At 43.2% G+C, this 19,532-nt stretch overlaps 1 protein-coding gene across 3 annotated transcripts in view; it reads left to right on the forward strand.

The window, feature by feature from the left end:
- STT3A (STT3 oligosaccharyltransferase complex catalytic subunit A) overlaps nt 1-19,532 on the forward strand; it is a 31,689-nt gene that overhangs the window by 2,030 nt on the left and 10,127 nt on the right. For all 3 annotated transcript variants that reach the window (XM_002708666.5, XM_008259704.4, XM_051848207.2), the window contains 9 exons: nt 472-597; nt 1,986-2,046; nt 5,944-6,065; nt 7,809-7,954; nt 9,487-9,577; nt 10,962-11,068; nt 12,471-12,635; nt 15,108-15,288; nt 16,035-16,190. In XM_002708666.5, coding sequence (XP_002708712.1) covers nt 510-597; nt 1,986-2,046; nt 5,944-6,065; nt 7,809-7,954; nt 9,487-9,577; nt 10,962-11,068; nt 12,471-12,635; nt 15,108-15,288; nt 16,035-16,190 — 1,117 coding nt within the window. In that variant the 5' untranslated portion in view covers nt 472-509. The remainder of the gene's footprint in view (nt 1-471; nt 598-1,985; nt 2,047-5,943; nt 6,066-7,808; nt 7,955-9,486; nt 9,578-10,961; nt 11,069-12,470; nt 12,636-15,107; nt 15,289-16,034; nt 16,191-19,532) is intronic.

Here is a 19,532-nt window from a genome sequence, read left to right on the forward strand (position 1 = left end):
ACTTCTGTACTCAACGCTCATTCCTTGCTTTTTTTCATATCGTCCTGCCTTTTCCAGAAGGCTCTCTCCATTTCATTATTTTTTTACCTTCATTTCCAGCTTTTCTTTTTAATTTTTACATCTTTCCCCTCCACTCTCTTTTTTGTGTTTCTGTTTCTGCTTTACTCTTTTTGTACAGTATGCTTGCCAGTTGTGCTGAGGTACTTGTTAGCTGGGAGGCAGTGAATAATTTAATTATGGGTGCTTTACTCTGATCACTTTATTTTAGTCTTGACGCATAGATCTGGCTTGTGTCTACTTCCTTGCAAGGAGGTCATACTTGAGGCATCACTTGGGTCTTAGTATTAGTTCTGACCCTCTCTGGTGTTTTAGTAGCTCATCTGTATGGTTTTCTTTCATCATAAACCATGAATGTTAATTAAGTGAATTGAAGGTGATCAATATACTGTGGTCTTGACTTTTCCATTTTAGCTGTTTGAGTGTCGTCTGTGGCCACCATTGATGTCAAGATGACTAAGCTTGGATTTTTGCGGTTGTCCTATGAGAAGCAGGACACACTTCTGAAGCTTCTCATTCTGTCAATGGCTGCTGTGTTATGTGAGTGTGCACGTGGTCCTTTCTTTCTTTAGGGATATAATGGAGAAAATCTTAATATACCTTGTTTTTTAAAATTATTTTTATCTTATTTGAAATAAAGATAGAACAAGAGAGAAACACACAGAGATAACCCATGCACTGGTTCATTCCCCAGGTGCCTGAAATAGCCAGGGGTAGGCCAGGCCGAAACCAGAACTGAGAACTCAGTCCAGGTCTCCTATGTGGGTGACGGAGACTCTAAATTATTATTTTTTATTTTATTCATTTATTTATTTGAAAGGCAGAGTTACAGAGAGGCAGAGGTAGAGAGAGAGAAAGGTCTTCCATCCACTGGTTCACTCCCCAGATGGCCATAGAGCCAGGCGCTTCTTCTGGGTCTCCCATGTGGAAGCAGGGGCCCAAGCACTTGAAGCCATTTCTACTGCTTTCCAAGGCCATAGCAGAGAGCTGGCTTGGAAGTGGAGCAGCCAGGACTCAAACCAGCACCCATGAGGGATGTGGCCCTGCAGGTGGCAGCAATCCCCACTACTCCACAGCATTGGCACCTATTATTTTTCAACAGAGAATTTTTTTAAGGATTTATTTATTGAAAAGACAGAATTGCAAAGAGAGGGAGAGGGAGATCTTCCATCTGCTGGTTCACTTCCCAAATGGCCAGGCCAAAGGCAAGAACACGGAATTCCATCCAGGTCTCCTGTGCAGGTGGGCCTTCCACTGCCTTCCCAGGTGCATTAGGAGGGAGCTGGATCGCAAGTGGAGCAGCTAGTACTTGAACCAGTGCTCATATGGGATGCTGTTGCAAGTGGCAGCTTAACCCAGTGTGCCACAATGGCAGCCCTGGGATCCAGGTATTTGAGCCATCATCACTTGCTGCCTCCCAGGGTGTGCATTAGTAATAAACTAGAGTCAGAACTGAGCACAGGCTTGAACCTCGGCATTAGTATTTTTGAAAGATCCTTGACTACTTTCTCTGTTTTTTAGATTTTTCCAGCTCTTCATTAGTCAAAAGTGTTGTCTAGCATGCCATATCTTTTGGTTTGCTCCAAGGTTAAAGTTAATTGTGTGTGAGGAAGGAGTCAACATTTATAAAAGATGACCACGTATGTTGAATTTGGTGTTGATAGGTGAATGTAATTGTTAAGAGGGTTTGTATAGTAAGTAGTTAAGTGGCTCCCACCTTAGTGGAAAATATAGATGCCATTGTCAGAGGAAGACAAACTTCTTTGTTTATTGTACGTGGAGAGAGGTAAAGACTTTATTCAAGTATTCTTTTATATTTGCTATGACCTCTGTGCTGAATAATGCTATTTTCTCAGTAATACTGTCTATCTACAATTGATCTTTCATGGCACATTCCCATGAAAATATTAATTCTCTGGTTTTTGCAGCTTTCTCCACTCGTCTCTTTGCTGTCCTGAGATTTGAAAGTGTTATCCATGAATTTGATCCGTGAGTACTCTGCTTGATCTGGTGTAATTTGCTTTTGGAGGAATTCTGGTATACAGATTTCAGATTTAAGTTCCAGTCAGTTCTCAATGATGAGAATATGCTTTCAGTATGTTTACAGGGAAAAGATATTTAAGTTTTCCAAAGGAGACAATTATCCTTTTGCACCATTCTATTGAAACTGACCAGTGAGTGTTAAGTTCAAAAAATGTGGGCAGTATAGCTGGTGTGCCTGTGTATCACTCAAGACCTGGCTGTGCTGAACTATCTTTTATTTTTATTCATTTTTTTGACAGGCAGAGTTAGACAGTGAGAGAGACAGAGAGAAAGGTCTTTGTTCCATTGGTTCACCCCCGCAAATGGCCACTGCGGCCAGCGCGCTGCGCCAATCTGAAGCCAGGAGCCAGGTGCTTCCTCCTGGTCTCCCATGCGGGTACAGGGCCCAAGCACTTGGGTCATCCTCCACTGCCTTCCTGGGCCACAGCAGAGAGCTGGACTGGAAGAGGAGCAACCGGGACTAGAATCCAGGGTACTGGCGCCGCAGGCGGAGGATTAGCCTAGTGAGCTGCGGCGCCAGCCAGCTATGCGAAGGGAAGTCTGGCTTCTTAGTTTGCTCAATAGCAAATTTAGGAAAAGGGGCCAGGTGTGAACTTAAGGCTCAAAAGAGAATTACAAATCACGAACTGTTTAGCAATTTATTTGATAGAAATTGGTTTTTTGGTTAAATTCTAAGGTATTGAAGAAAATTTAAAGCCATGTTTGATTAGGGATTTTTTTAGATAGATGAATAGGCGAAAGCCCTTAGTGATAGCAGTAACTAACATATTACTAATTATTCATTTTGTTGGAAACACTGTTTCATGGATTTCTCCAAATCACAATAACCCGTGAGATGGAGGTATTATTATCTAGTTTTCACAAATGAGGAGACTTGTGCTGAGAGAGGCAGCTGTCCAGAGTTACACATGTTAGTAAGTGCAGGAGCTAAGATTTGAATAGAGTTTCATTTGATTCTAGAGACTGGAGTCACCGAGTTACTTTCCTTCAAGTAAAGACTCATAAAAATTTGTAGAGCCAGAATAATAAATTTTTGAATTCCTGTTCAACTTGTGGAACATTGATTCTAAAGTTTAATGCCTACACTCATTTGCAATGGCTGAAACTGGGCCAGGCCAAAGCCAGGAGCAAGGAACTTCATCGGGGCCTCCCATGTGGGTGCAAGAGCGCGAGTACTTGGGCCATCCTCTACTGCCTTCCTGGTGGCACTTTAACAGGGAGCTGGATTAGAAGTGGAGTGGCTGGGACTTGAATTGACACCCACATGGGATGCTGGCACGTGGGCCCTTGGAAGAGCAAATATTGAGGTGAGACTGTCAGGGGAAACAAGTATCTGTTCTGTAGTCAGAGCTGGAAGGGACCATGAAAGTATGGGATTTGAAACATGTTTTGTAGAGAAGGAAACTGAGGCCCACAGAGTGACCCTAGTCCAGACATATTTCCATTAACTTATGCTTCTTCTGCTGCCTGCTAGTGGATTAAGGACACACTTAACCCTGTCACTTAAGTTCTGTCACATGTTGACTGTTCTCTTCCCTTCTGTCTCTCTTGACAGTTATAAAAATAACAGTCATCAGTGACAAACAGAAGGACAGAGATTTCTGCTATCTGCTGCTTATACTTCAGCTGTTTTTTTTTTTTTAATGATTTATTTTATTTATTTGAAAGAGTTACAGAGAGAGGTAGAGACACAGAGAGGGGTCTTCCATCTGCTGGTTCACTCCCCAGATGGCCACAACAGCCAGAGCTGTGCCGAGCCGAAGCCAGGAGCTAAGAGCTTCTTCCAGGTCTCCCACGTGGGTGCGGGAGCCCAGGCACTTGGGCCATCTTCTGCTGCTTTCATAGCAGAGAGCTGGATCAGAAGAGGAGCAGCCGAGACTAGAACCTGTGCCCATGACGGATGCCAGCACTTCAGGCGAGGGCTTTAACCTGCTGCGCCACAGCGCTGGTCCCCCTATACTTCAGCTATTAAAACCTGAATGACCAGGGACAATGACAGGAGAATGGATAGTCATGATTATCTGTAGTAATTAAACTAAGTTAGTTTGAGGCCCTATTATTTATTTACTTATTTTTGCTTGCCTTTCTTTTTTTTCATATTTCTTTTAAAATTTCTTTTTAAAAAATATTCACCAGTGTATTTATTTGAAAGGCATACTGACAGAGACAGAGAAGTTTTCCATCAGCTGCTTCACTCCTGACATGGCCATAATGGCCAGGCCACAGCCAGGAGCCTGGGAGTCCATGTGGGTCTCCCACATACGTGGCAGGTCCATCCTCCACTGCCTTCCCAGGTACATTAGCAGGAGCTGGATGGGAAGCAGAGGAGCTAGCACTCGAACTGGCATTCCATGTCAGAATCAAAAGCCATGGAATGCCAGTTTCATAAATGGTGGTGTGCCACAATGCCAACCCCTTCTTTTTATTTTTAAAGTTTTATTTATTTATTTATTTGAAAGAGTGACAGAAGGAGAGAGCTAGTGAGAGAAAGAAAGAAAGTGATCTATTCTCTGGTTCATTTCCCTAATGGCCACAACAGCCAGGGCTTGACCAGACTGAATCCAGGAGCCAGGAATTCCATCCTGGTCTTCCATGTGGGTGACAGGGACCCAAGCACATGAGCCATCCTCTGCTCCTTCCCAGAGAGTTGAATCAGAAGTGGAGCAATGGAGAGACGGGTATTGTGGCATAGCAGGTTAAACTACCTCTTAGAATACTGGCATCCCATATGGATGCTGGTTTGAGTCCTGGCTGCTCCACTTCCAATGCAGCTCCCTGCTGATGCTCCTGGGAAAGCAACAGAAGATGGCCTAAGTGCTTGGGTCCCAGCCACTCACATGGGAGACTTGGAAGAAACTCTTGGCTTCTAGCTTTGGTCTGGCCTAGCCCTGGCCCTTATGGTCATTTGTGGAGTGAACCATCAGATGGAATGTCTCGCTCCTTTTCTCTCTCCCTCTTTGTAACTCTGTCTTTCAAATACAGAAATAAATCTAAAACAATAGTGGAACAGTGGCACTTGAATTGATACTCTGATGTGGAATGTAATCATCCCAAGCAGTAGCTTAACCCGCTGTGCCACACAGCTCACCCCAGCCCACTGTGCCACAAAGCCCATCCTTCTTACTTCTTTTTACAAGTATAACTTAAGAGAAATATTATATAGCGTGGTCCTAAAGAACTTTGTCTTTACTTTTAAAACTTTAAGCATTTTATTTAAGATTTTTTAATGTAATCTCTATTTTTATGGTACTATGTCAAGAGCGTTCGGAATTATTTTAAATAACATGAGTAGATCTTGTTACAAGTTTAAACTCTGATTAAGAAGTTTGTGTTCTTGGCATGGGTTAATTTTTTTGCTTCCTGCATATGGTGTTATACCAACATCTTTCAAAGATGCTCATCACTTGAAGTTATCATTGTGTCCTTGTGTGTGGTATAGAAGTTATTTTTGGCATGTTCCTGTCACTCAGAAAGAACCAACATGTGTTGGTGCCCACATCTTGTTTTCTGGGTGCTTGAATTCCCTGACTGGTCACAAGGGCTTCACATGCCAGCCTGCTAAAATATCGTGTTTGAACTCTATGTGGTAAAGTTATTCTGCGGTCTCATTTTCTTAGGGTGGAAGAAATATTTTAGTTCAAGCAAGTGTGGAGCTAGAAATAAGGAAATTTAAGTAAAGTGATTTTCATGGCACAACTTTTGGTATCAAACTCACTTTCCTTTGAATAGGGATAAATTCCTCAATGGTGTAGCCTGAGGAGCAAAATTCAGAGCAAATTAGTATAAATGTTTGAGTATGAAGAGGAGGAAACATCCTTTTTTTTTTTTTTTTTTTTACTATAGGTACTTTAATTATCGGACTACCCGGTTCCTGGCCGAGGAGGGGTTTTATAAATTCCATAACTGGTTTGATGACCGGGCCTGGTACCCTTTGGGACGAATCATAGGAGGAACAATATACCCAGGTGAGGGGTTAGGATTTAAAAAAACAAAAAGCCAAAGAGCAGCTCAAAAGCAATAGCCCTTTCTGCACGGTTTTGCATTCATTGGTTTCAGTTATGTACAGTTATCCATGATCTAAAAATGCTAAATGAAAAATTCCAGGAATAAATAGTGTGCTGTAGCATGATGAAAACTCCTGCAGTCTTGCTTGGGATGTGAATCTGCCCTTTGTCCGACATATCCACACTGTTTATACCACCTGTCTGTTAGTCATTGAGCTGCTGCCTCCGGTTATGTTTGGTTATAGGGTTCAATACTATGGCATATGTTCAAGGATTCACTGGGGGCCTGTTTTAGTCCATTTTCTATTGTAGTAGATTCTCAAGACTGGGTCATTATTTTGTTTTTTGACACATTTTTTAAAAGATTTACTTTATTTGAAAGGCAGAGTTACAGAGAGAAAGAAGGAGCAAGAGAGAGCGAGAGAAAAAGATATCTTCTATCCACTGGTTCACTTTCCAAGTGGCTGCAACAGCTAGGGGCTGGTCCAGGCCAAAGCCATTAGCTTGGAACTCCAATCATGTTTCCCACTTGGGTGGCAAATGCCCTAGTTCTTGAGCCTTCTTCTGCTGTCTTCCCAGGCACATTAGCAAGGAGCTGGATTGCAAGTGGAGCAGCCGGGACTTGAACTGGTGCTCTGATATAGGATGCTGGCTTCGCAAGCAGTGGCTTAACCTGCTGCAGCACCCATGCAAGCGCCCCCAAGACTGGGCAATTTTTAAAAAAGAGGTTTAAGGGCCTGTGCTGTGACATAGTGGGTAAAGCTGCTGCCTGCAGTGCTGCCATCCCATATGGGCACCGGTTCGAGTCCCGACTACTCCACTTCCGATCTAGCTCCCTGCTATGACCTGGGAAAGCAGTAGAAGATGGCCCAAGTCCTTGGACCCCTGCACTCGTGTGGGAGACCCAGAAGACGTTTCTGGCTCCTGGCTTCGGATCGGCACAACTCTAGCCGTTGCAGCCAATTGGGGAGTGAACTAGCAGATGGAAGACCTCTCTCTCACTCTGCCTCTCCTTCTCTCTCTGTGTAACTCTGACTTTCAAATAAATAAATAAATCTTAAAAAAAAAAAAAAAAGATTGGGCACTAGCATCTGCTTGGCTTCTGATGAGGGCCCTGTGCTTTGTTAAGTTAGGACAGAAAGCAGGGCAAGTGGGCACATGCAGAGTGGAAAAAGAGGGCTGAATTTCCACCACAGCTAACCCATTTCTGTGAGAAAACCATCGATGTCTTCATGCATGTGCAGAGACTGTGACCTAGACACCTCCCGTGAGGCCCTACCTCCCAGCAGTGCTCCATTGTGGAGTTAAGTCTCCACACTGGTTTTAATGGGAATAAAGCGTATTCAACTGCAGCAGAGTATTGGAACATATCCCTTGTGGGTAAGGGGGTACTACTATATCTGTATGCTATAGTACGACATCTTTCACTTTTATTCGATTCTTCTTGTGACACTTGTAATTTCATTCTGATTACAGAGTTTCAAAAGTGTAGCTTATAAAGATAGAATAAGTGTGGGAGAGTAGAGATGGGTGAGTTTACAATCTGGACTTGTGATTGAATATTTAGGAGACAAATTCATAGGCATCCTACAGTTGCCATAGTAGTGTTTCTGGTGGTTTCTTTATTGATACTCTGATTTTCCCTTTTCCTCTTAAGGTTTTTGTCTTATTAGAACAACCTAATGCAGTTTCTTCCTGTTACAGGCTTAATGATTACCTCTGCTGCAATCTACCATGTGCTGCACTTTTTCCACATCACCATTGACATTCGGAATGTCTGTGTGTTCCTGGCCCCTCTCTTCTCCTCCTTCACTACCATCGTCACGTACCACCTTACCAAAGAGCTCAAGGTGAAGGCTTTGGGTGCCTGGAGCTTGGGAATGAATGTTGTTGAGCCTCTCCAGTTGATGCTAGAGGGTTGTGGGACTGCGAGCCTTCGAAGGGCCTGGAGACCAAGGCTAATGACAGCTTTTATTGGACTGAATGACTTGGGTTCATTCCAAGCCCTCCCTAGGATTTATGGATTCTTGTCATTATTAACTGCGTATCCTCATGAAAGAGTGTTTGAGAGTCAAATGTAAATTGCTACATAAAGGGAAAAAAAATAAACAAAATGTCAGTCCTCAAAGTGTAGGGAAGAAGGGAAAAATAACTTCATGAAGTTTTCCAAAGTGGTTAGTTCATCTGCCAGAGATAAGCACTTGGCAATTAATTGCTGACTTTTTTCCAACATTTGTTTTAAAGTTCTTAAAACATTTGACTTCTATAGTAGGTTCAATAATGCTGACTGTCTTTTTCCAGATTTCAGCACTGCTGACCCTTGCTCCCTGGATGCTATTCTTAGTTTTTGGCTGTGGTGCCAGGGAGATACCGGAGAGGTGATAAACTAGTTGGAGGGCTTGGGAAATCTGAGTTTAATTTGGAAAACTGTTCATCCTTCTCCTTGCTGCCCTTGTCCCAGACAATTTCTTGTTGTGTTGGAGTGTGAGTTACATATTTTTCTCCCCACCTCCCGTTTTTTTTTTTTAAGATTTACTTATTCTGAAAGTTAGAATTAGAAGGAGAGATAGAGAGATCCAGATCTTCCACCTGCTGGTTCACTCCCCAGATGAGAGAGAGAGGCGAGATCTTCCATCTGTTGGTTCACTCCCCTGATGGCTCCAATGACTAGTGCTGGGCCAGGCCGAAGCCAGGATCCAGGAGCTTCAATCTGGGTCTCATATGGGTGGCAGTGGCCCAAACAGTTGGGCCATCTTCTGCTTTTCCCAGGCCATTAACAGGGAGCTGGATCAGAAGTAGAGCAGCTGGGACATGAACTGGCACCCATATGGGATGCTCGAATCTCAGGTGGCGGCTTAACTTGGGATGCTACAAGGCCAGCCCTTTTTTCTGAGCTCAAAAGTTCCCTGATGATATTCCAATATAATGATCTAAGCTCCTGGCTTCTTCCTTTTAGGTAGATTATCACCTACTCTGTTGACTTTGTAGCTCAAATAATATTCTTCTTTTGGTTATCCTCACTTGGCATTTAGAAGCATGACTGATGTTTCTGTGATGTACAAATACTGTTAGGGGTAAGGACTGATAAGCCTGGAGGTACTGAAAGTCAATCTGTTCTGGGGCAGCATCGGTGGTTGACAGTTCTCATGGTGTATCTGTCTTCAGCATCTGTGTACTCCGTTTCAGACTTGGTGAACCAATTCCCGTCATGGGGAATTGGTTGTGAAATTTGTAGCTTGCTTGTGCTGTGAGCATTTCTAGCATCCCACATCTACCTTGAAAATTATTGGGCTGTTTTCTGGACCCATTATAAACAGAATGGACTAGTTCTGTATCCCGAGTAGAGTGGTGTGAAGGTCTTATTACCCTTCTTTTCTTGCAGGATGCAGGGGCTGGGCTGCTTGCTGCTGCCATGATAGCTGTTGTCCCTGGATATATCTCCCGATCTGTGGCTGGCTCCTATGATAATGAAGGTGAGACTTTAACATGCTGAAGGAGATTTGTTCAGCTCATTGTCCAACAGAGCTTCATAAGGTTAAGTAGAATGCAGGTCTGCTGCTCAGCATTAATAAAAATGGCATTTGGGTGAGAAGATTAGAAATGGGCAGGAAGGGATCCCAGACAAGTTCATCCCTTCTGGAATGACAGCTGGATGCATTTCTTTTTTCTTTTTTTTCTTTTTTAAAATCTATTTGAAAGTCACAGTTACACAGAAAGAGGAGAGGCAGAGAGGGAGAGGGAGAGGGAGAGAGAGAGGGAGGTCTGCCATCCACTGGTTCATTCCCCAGTTGGCTGCAATAGCTAGAGCTAGGGCTATCCGAAGTCAAGAGCCAGGAGCTTCTTCTGGGTCTCCCAAGTGGGTACAGGGACCCAAGAACTTGAGTCATCTTCCAGTGCTTTCCCAGGCCATAGCAGAGAGCTGCTTCAGAAGTGGAGTAGCTGGGACTCGAACCGGCACCCATATGGGATGCTGGCACTGCAGGCGGCGACTTTACCTGCTACACCACAACGCTGGCTCCATGGGTATTTTCTTAGAGGCTTTTTATTTATCTCCGGACTCAGAGTTAATTGTTCTAACATTATAATCACTTGCTTTATTTTTCTAGGTAAGGGGAATAAGTATCCTTAAAACCATAATGACTTTTATTAACTTATTTTCAAATTCAACATATATTGAATGTTACTGAGAGAACATAGTATTATGTATTATAAAGATAGGTAATGAATAAGACTGTTGGCTTATAATTACTAAGGAAGATAAAAGTGGACCTATAAAAATAACTTCAACGAAAAGTAGCAAGTACTAGGTGTAATGATAGAAATATGAAGAGAATACTTCAGGAATGTAGTGCAAGGAGAGATTAATTCAGATTTGGGGATCAAGGGAGGCTTTTTGGAAGTGGTTCAGGTTAACTGGGCCCTGAAATTGGACTTCTTTTATGAGAGGGACAGTCAGTATAAGGACCAACTTGGGTTAAGGTGTGGAGGCGGGGTGGTGCATGGTGGTGTGGGATATCTTTAGGACCAGGTTAACAGGGGATTTAGTGCCTGCAAAGAGCAAAAATAACAATAACCAACATTTACTGAGTGCTCACTATATGCTAGGTACTGTTTTAAGTGCTTTACATGCATTAATTGTATTTGTCTTCACAACAGTGTAATGAAGTACATACTATTACAGACTCCTTTTTATGGGACCCTGGGGAAAGGGAGGTAAAATGATTTGTCTCCAATTACACTGTTACCTGATAGTGAACCTGAGGTATGAATCCAGGCTGTCCATTTCAGAGCCATATTTATAGCCACTGTGCTAGCATGATGACCTCTTCATTAATTTTTGGTGTGTTTTTTCTGCAGGGATTGCCATTTTTTGTATGCTGCTTACCTACTACATGTGGATCAAGGCAGTAAAGACTGGTTCTATCTATTGGGCAGCCAAGTGTGCCCTTGCTTATTTCTATATGGTAACTTTTCTATATTTTTAAATTTTAAAATTCCCTGAATACTCTTATTTCCTCTGGATATTAATTAGTTGACCAACTTTCTTGCTTTTAAAAATATTTTATTTATTTATATGAAAGGCAGAATTACAGAGAGAGAGGAAGATACAGAATGTGATGGAAAGAAAAATCTTCCATCCACTGTTTTATTCCCCAGTAGGCCACACATGGCCAGGGCTGATCCACACCAAAGCCAGGAGCTGGAACTCCGTGTGGGTCTCCTATGTGTGTGGTAAGGATCCAAGTACTTGGGCCATCTTCTGCTGCCTCCCCAGGCGCATTGGTGGGAAGCTGGATTGGAGGTGGAGCTATGGGGATCAAACTCATATGGGATGCTGGGATTGCAGGTGACAGCTTAATGTGCTATACCACCATGCTGGCCCTAATTTACTAACTTTTTTTCCCTATTTTTAAAGCTTTATTTTATTTATATGAAAGTCAGAGTTACAGAGAAAGGGGGAGAAACAGATCTTCCATCCACTTGGTTCATTCCTTAAATGGCTGCAGGAGCCTGGAACTGTATGCAGGTCTCCCATGTGTGTGCCAAGTACTTGGGCCATCTTCCACTGCTTTCCCAGGTGCATTAGCAGGAAGCTGGATCAGAAATAGAGCAGCCAGGGCATCACAGGTAGCAACTTAACCTGCCATACCGCAACACCGGCCCCATTCAACTTTCTTTTCTGATATTTTCCCCTAAAATTTTTCTCCATCTAATATATTTTTTCTTTTTCTTTTTAAATATTTATTTTATTTGGAAGGCATAGCGGCATAGAGAGAGACAGAGAAAGATCTTCCATCTGTTGGTTCACTCCTCAAATCACCGTGATGATCAAGGCTGGGCCTGGTCAAAGCCAGGAGCCAGTAACTCATCCAACTCTCCTATATGGGTGGTAGGGACCCAGTCTGAACCACAGCTATGATATGGGATGCTGGTGTTGCATGTGGCAGCTTAACCCGCTGAGCCACAATGCTGGCCCCTTTATTGTATTTTTTCCTTTCAATCTTATGTTTATACTTCAGGTGTTTCCCCTAACTACTTCTGTGTGCTTATGTATCCCTAAATCCTTTGTGTGACTTTATACTAGATTGCATCTAGGTTACCCGAGACTTGGGTACTTTTGTTATGTGATCATGACATCAGTAGCCACAAGGAAGCAGGACTGAGATACAGTAATAAGTTTGAATTTTTTTTTCCTACTTAAAAAGTTACTTAAACTTAAACTTTTTAAGTTACTTGGTAAAGTTAAAGTTTATAGTTAATATTATGAGATGCTCTTTAAAAAGGCCACAGGTGACATTCTGAGGTACACTGCTGGTGGTCTGAGGAGGAGTGCTCAGAGGGACTGTTGTTTCTCTCCTGCTGTAGGTCTCTTCATGGGGGGGTTATGTGTTCCTGATCAACTTGATCCCGCTCCACGTCCTGGTGCTGATGCTCACAGGCCGTTTCTCCCATCGAATCTACGTGGCCTACTGTACCGTCTACTGCCTGGGTACCATACTTTCCATGCAGATCTCCTTTGTGGGTTTCCAGGTGAGCCCTAGACTGAGTGCAGTTTTTAGCTTCTATTTTTTCTAAGCCATTTCCAACTACATTGATTGATCTTGGGTTCTTTTAAGAAGAGTAAGACATGTTCACAGCTCTGATCTTGGACTGCTTGTGTTAACTGATGCAACAGAAGTATTGATCATTACAATCTGCTTCCAGGACCAGGTTAAAATATATTTGTTCCAGTAGGTTTGAACTCAGTGACTCTTACTTTGGCTTAAGTTTATGGGAGGTGGAGGGATATTTTGTTTGAGCTGTGTTGATGTGAGTGTTCAAAACTGTGTTTTCCCATCTTTTGTAATTCCAGTGACCTAATTTAATAGCAGTGGATCCCCATGTTTAGATTGAGGACTTTGTGCAAGCCCTTCAGGAAGCAAAGTACATACCTTTTAACCTCATCACTCTGTAGGGTATACGAACAGCTATTAAATCAGAATAATATGTGATTTCCCATTAGAATTCTCATGAAAGTAGAACCATTATTCTGAGGTTAGCAAATATTTCTTTATTGATTGCCTAGTACATGCAATTTGCTAATGACTAGGAAATATAAAAAAGCAAAATTATGGTTCCAGTCCTTAAGACAGTCTCTTTTGGGGGGGGGGGGTAGAGTTACAGAGCGAGAGAGGGAGAGAGGTCTTCCATCCACTGGTTCACTCCCCAAATGGCAGCAACTTAGCGGCTAAGCCTAAGCCAGGCCAATGCCAAGAGCCGGGAGCATCTTCCCACATGGGTGCAGGGGCCCAGGGACTTGGGCTATCTTCTGCTGCTTACCCAGGGCCATTAGCAGGGGGTTGGATCAAAAGTGGAGCAGCTGGGACTTGAACCAGTGCCCACAGGGGATGCTGGCACTGCAGGCCTCCTTCACCGTACTTTCCAACCAAAACCCTGATTCCACGTCTAGATTAGGAAGCTGTCTCCTGCTATCAAGATTCGGTTTTCATTCAAATTACTTCTGTAGATTCTGTACTGGCAGGACATCAGTCTCAGCTTTGGAGTGCAGAGCTTAGCTGAAGGAAGCCACTGGTAGATAGAATTAGCAGTGAAGATTCCAGGAGAACACAAAGTGTGCTATATGGGCATATAGATCAGCAGACAGGTTTTTTACAGATGTTCTTGGAAAAGCATCTGCATCAAGGTTCAAAAGAAAGAATAAACCTCTACTAATAACTGTGGTAGAACTTCAAAAAAGTGAAGCCCAAATACAATGATAAGCTTAGTTGGTACTCAGATATTGATGTCATTAAATAAATATTCTTGTCTGTGAACAAAATATGCCAAATCATGGACAAATAGTCCAAACTGATCTAAAGTGAGTTTCCAGAGTTTTTGCCCAATCTCTGTCGACATTTAGGAATCCAGAGAGCTTCTGCTTGGGGAGACACATAGGTTGGTGAAGAGTTTATGGCCAATATCTTACCAGTTTAAAATACAACTTCCAAATTCTTTTTATTTTTTTTTTTTAAGATTTATTTTTAACTATTTGAAAGGCAGAGTTACAGAGAGAAAGCGAGAGAGAGTGTGTGTGCTTCCATCCACTGGTTCACTCCCTAGATGGCCGCAATGGCCAGGGCTGGGCCAGGCTGAAGCCAGAGCCAGGAGCCAGAACCTTCTTCCAGGTCTCCCACATGGGTTGCAGGGTTCAAGGACTTGGGCCATCTTCCGCTGCTTTTCCCAGGCCATTAGCAGAGAGCAGGATTAAAGTGGACCAGCCGGGACTCAAACTGGCACCCATATGGGATGTGGGCGTCGCAAGCAGTGACTTTGCCCACAACGCCAGCCTCAGTTTCCAAATTCTTAAGCACAGATTTGTTTAGTGATATAATCTCATTCTTATTTGTTTTGGGCCTTTTCCTGCTTTGTGTGTCTGAAAAAAGAATTTAGAAGAAGAAACAAACCACTTGCCATTGTATTTGCAAATATAAAGATTTTTCTAACCAGCTGAATCTTGTAACACAGGTTAAAGATGGGGGTGAAATAGTTTGCCTTCAAGAATTAAGAGATGTTCTAAATCAATTTTCTGCATGCTGTCTTAACATCCCCACTGACTGTGATAGCCACTAGAGTTTGAGAACTGTTAATCTAAAGCAAAGCATGATGAAGTGCTAGAAGAGATCTGAAGTGCTGAGGAACATAGTGGAGAGTGATGGGTTTGGCAGATTAGGAAGAGATGGTGTTTGTATTGGACCTTGAATGACTGGAAATTCAGGGGAAGTTGCAGTTTATATTAAGGAAATGATTATGATGATGTATGGTGTGTTCTTAGGCACTCCTGAAATATCCTTTAGAAAATGTGGCAGGTGAATGAACCCCTCCCTAAATTGGCCCTGCCTTCTTTGGGGGCCTCAGAACTCATTTGACCCTTTGGCCTGAACTAGATCAGGATAAAGCAGTTCTGGGCTGGACTCACTGATTTTTCCCTGAATATTATCACCATCTATTTGCTTTCCCCTGCAGCCTGTCCTCTCGTCGGAGCACATGGCAGCCTTTGGGGTCTTTGGCCTCTGCCAGATACATGCCTTTGTGGATTACCTGCGCAGCAAGTTGAACCCACAGCAATTTGAAGTTCTTTTCCGGAGTGTCATCTCCTTGGTGGGCTTTGTCCTTCTCACTGTGGGAGCTCTCCTCATGCTGACAGGTAGGGAAGGCTCACATTCAGTGCAACTGTATAACTCTGGAAAGAAAGTATTTTGTGACCACAGAAGATTCTTTCCTGTTTGTCTGTTTATTTCAAGCCCATGATGTCCTACTTTTTAACATCTAATCCACTTGTCAGCCCAGCACAGCAGAGAGTGTCTAGTTAGAGTAGCTCTTAGTCATAGCTGGTGAAAGGGCTGTACCTTACCTTAGTAATCTTCCCTTCTTTATATTTCCTACTGATTGAGTGGTAGAAATCCTTATATTGTTTATTATACTCTACAAAGTGGCACCCGTCTAATCCGATGGGAACTAAATCATGCTGTACTTTTACTTATCCATTTTTCGCACTTCTCCTTCTCAGAGGCTAATTTGATTTTGCTCAAGTCTCTGTGCATTGGCCAACTCAGAGCAGGGCCGGAGGACAGTTGACTTGGCCTTCTCTAGAGTTGGTCTTGGTCCGACCAGATTTCACCTAAAGCCTTCCGTTTGGCATTTCTACCTCTGTCCTCTGAATTTATGTGCAGCCTGACTTTATCCTCTTGACTGTGCTGATGAAAGCACTGTCAAGTTGGAAAGAAGGGAAGGAGTAAAACTCCTTAAGTATTGGTGGCATTTAAGCAAAAGCCTAGTCCTTTTCTGTCTCTGAGAATCTCATTAATTTGGGATGTTGTCATTAACCAGGATCAGTTGTTCGTTTGTTTCAGGACTGTCTGTGAAGTAATTTTATTGCCTTTATGCTGCCAGGAAAAATATCTCCCTGGACGGGCCGTTTCTACTCACTGCTGGATCCTTCTTATGCTAAGAACAACATCCCCATCATTGCATCTGTATCTGAGCATCAGCCCACAACCTGGTCCTCCTACTATTTTGACTTGCAGCTCCTCGTCTTCATGTTTCCAGGTTTGTCTGCCTTGTGTTCTTAAGTGTATTTCATCATAAGAATTTCCACTTGATTTCAAGTATGTGAACTACCCTTATCCATGTTTTTGACCTGTGTCATAAAGAGGAAGGTTAAGCATATTTTTCTAACATTTAAAGCAGACTAGAAGTTGAATGGTTATAGATATGGGCAAGTTTAGAGCCTCCGTTTTTCTGCCCATTTATGTTATAAGTTAAAATTCAACTCTGATTTTTATTCAGGTTGCTTTTTTTAAAAAATATTTATTTTATTTATTTGAAAGAGAATTACAGAGAGAGGTAGAGACAGAGAGAGAAGTCTTCCATCCGCTGGTTCACTCCCCATATGGCCACAATGGCCAGAGCTGCGCTGATCTGAAGCCAGGAGCCAGGAGCCTCTTCCAGGTCTCCCACGGGGGTGCAAGGGCCCAAGAACCTGAGCCATCTTCTATTGCTATCCGAGGCCATAGCAGAGAGCTGAATTGGAAGTGGAGTAGCCAGGACTTGAACCTGTGCCCATATGGGATGCCGGCTCTTCAGACCAGGGCTTTAACCCACTGTGCCACAGCGCTGGCCCCAGTCCTCTCCCTTCACCTCATTTTACTTCATGGCAACATTGAAGTTCCAAAATGGGCGCTGCTGAAGCCTCTTCCCTAAGTTACCTGGCCAATCCACATACATTAGAATTTACCAACGTTAACGATCTTTTTTTTATAAAATAGCATTTTTTTCTCATTGTGAAAATAATTTGTATATTGTAAAAATATATATGTAAGTATAAATGAAAAAAGGAAAAATTGCAGTTCTCACCACACATCTCTTGACACTTATTTTATTTTTTAAAGATTTTTTTTTTTATTTGAAAGGTAGAGTTTTAGAGAGGCAGAAGCAAAGAGAAGGCTTCCATCTACTGATTCTCTCCCCAAAAGGCTGCAATGGCTGGGGCTGATCCAATCTGAAGCCAGGAGTCAGGAACTTCTTCCAGGTCTCCTGTGAGAGTTTAGGGGCCCAAGCACTTGGGCCATCTTCTACTGCTTTCCCAGGCCATAGCAGAGAGCAGGATTGGGAGTGGAGCAGCAGGCACTGCAGGTGGCAGGTTTTACCCATTACGCCACAGCACTGGCCCCCTCTAGCCACTATTAATGTTTTAGTTATACGTTTATTCAATTATGTATTTATTTTAAAGATTTTATTTTATTTATTTGAAAGGCAGGGTTAGAGAGAGAGAAAGAGAAAACTTCCATCCTCTGGTTCACTCTCCAAATGGCCAGAACAGCTGGGGCTGGGTCAAGCTGAAGCCAGGAGCCAAGAGCTTTTTCTGCATCTCTTACATGGGTGCAGGGGCCCAAGCGCTTGTACCATCCCTCACTGCTTTCCCAGGCACATTAGCAGGGAGTTGGACTGGAAGTTGAGCAAACAGGACTTGAACCAGTGCCCATATGGGATGCCGGTGCTGCAGGTGGTGGCTTAACCTGCTACACTGCACTATTGGCCCCATCAATTATATATTTATTTTAAAACATTTGAGAAGCACAGGTACCCAAGCACTTGAGCTGTTGTGTGCTGCCTCCCAGGGTATACCTTAGCAGGAAGCTGGATCAGAAGTAGCGGAGCATTGACTCAAACCCGGGCATTCCAGTATGGGCTATGGGCATCCCAAGTGACATCTTAACTGTTAGGCCAGGTGCCCACTCTATCCAGTTATTTATTGAATAGAATAGGATTATGTAGCTTATCCCCCTCTGATTTCTGTAACTTCATAGGAATCATAGTCTCTATATATTTATATATATAGTCTTCTATATATTTATAGAAATATATAAGATATAGCATTTAAAAATTTTTTAAAATACAGAAGTGGGTGCTGGCGCTGTGGCATAGTGGGCTAAGCCTCCACCTGCTGTGCTGGCATCCCATAAGGGTGCTGGTTTGTATTCTGGCTGCTCCTCTTCTGATCAGCTCTCTGCTATGGCCTGGGAAGGCAGTAGAAGATGACCCAAGTGTTTGGGCCCCTCACATATGTAGGAGACCTGGAAGAAGTTCCTGGCTCCTGGCTTTGGATCGGCTCAGCTCAGGCTGTTGCAGCCATTTGGGGACTGAACCAGTGGATAAAAGACCTTTCTCTCTGTCTTTCCCTCTCTCTCTCTCTCTCTCTCAAATAAATAATAAAAATCTTAAAAAGAAAATACAGAGTTATGAAAAGATGTTAAGAAGGCAAATGGTCCTGTGTCTCATGTGATAGTATTTCGTTTTTTCTTTTCTTTTTATTTATTTATTTGAGCAGAGTTACTGAGAGGCAGAGACAGAGGCAGAGAGAGAGAGAGAGTCTTCCACCCCCTGGTTCGCTCCCCAGATGGCTGTAATGGCTGGAGCTGGGCTAATCCGATGCCAGGAGTGTGGAGCTTCATCTGGATCTCTCCTGTAGGTGCAGGGACCTAAGGAAATGGGCCATCTTCCGCTGCTTTCCCAGGCACACTAGCAGGGAGCTAGATTGGAAGTGGAGCAGCTGGGACTGGAATTGGAAACAATATGGAATGCTGGCACTGCAGGTGGTAGCTTTACCTGCTATGCCACAGTGCTAGCCCCCCCCCCCCCCTTTTTAAAGACTTATTTGAATGACAGAGTGACAGAGAAACAGAGACAAAGAGATCTTTCTGCTGGTTCACTCCTCAAATGGCTGCAATAACCAGGGCTGGGCCAGGCCAAAACTAGGAGCCAGGAACTTCTTCCATGCCTCCTATGTGGGTAGCAGGGAACCAGAAACTTGGGCTTCTTCTACCGCTTTCCCAGGCCATTAGCAGGGAGCTGGATCGGAAGTGGAGCAACTAGGACTCAAACCTGGTGACCGTGGCTTAACCTGCTTCCCCACAGTGCTGCCCTGATAAATTCTATTTTTAAAAAAGTGATCTATTAAAAATAGTTGAAGGGCTGGCACTGTGGTGTAATGGGTAAAGCTGCTGCCTGCAGTGCTGGCATCCCATGTGGGTGCTGGTTCAAGTCCTGGCTGCCTCATTTCTGATCCAACTCTGCTATGGCCTGGGAAAGCAGTAGAAGATGGACCAAGTTCTTGAGCCCCTGTACCTGTGTCAGAGACACGGAAGAAGCTCCTGGCTCCTGGCTTCCGATTGGCTCAGTTCCAGCCATTGGAGCCAATTGGGGAGTGAACCAGCAGATGGAAGACCTCTCTCTCTCTGCCTCTCCTTCTTTCTCTGTGTAACTCTGACTTTCAAATAAAAAAGTAAATCTTTTTAAAAACAAGTTTAAAAATTAGTTAATGTTTATTTATTTTCATTTTATTTGAAAGGCAAAGAAAGATCTATCCACTAATTCATTCCCCAAGTGACA

The sequence above is a fragment of the Oryctolagus cuniculus genome, chromosome 1, assembly GCF_964237555.1.
Source record: "Oryctolagus cuniculus chromosome 1, mOryCun1.1, whole genome shotgun sequence".
NCBI classification, from domain to species: domain Eukaryota; kingdom Metazoa; phylum Chordata; class Mammalia; order Lagomorpha; family Leporidae; genus Oryctolagus; species Oryctolagus cuniculus.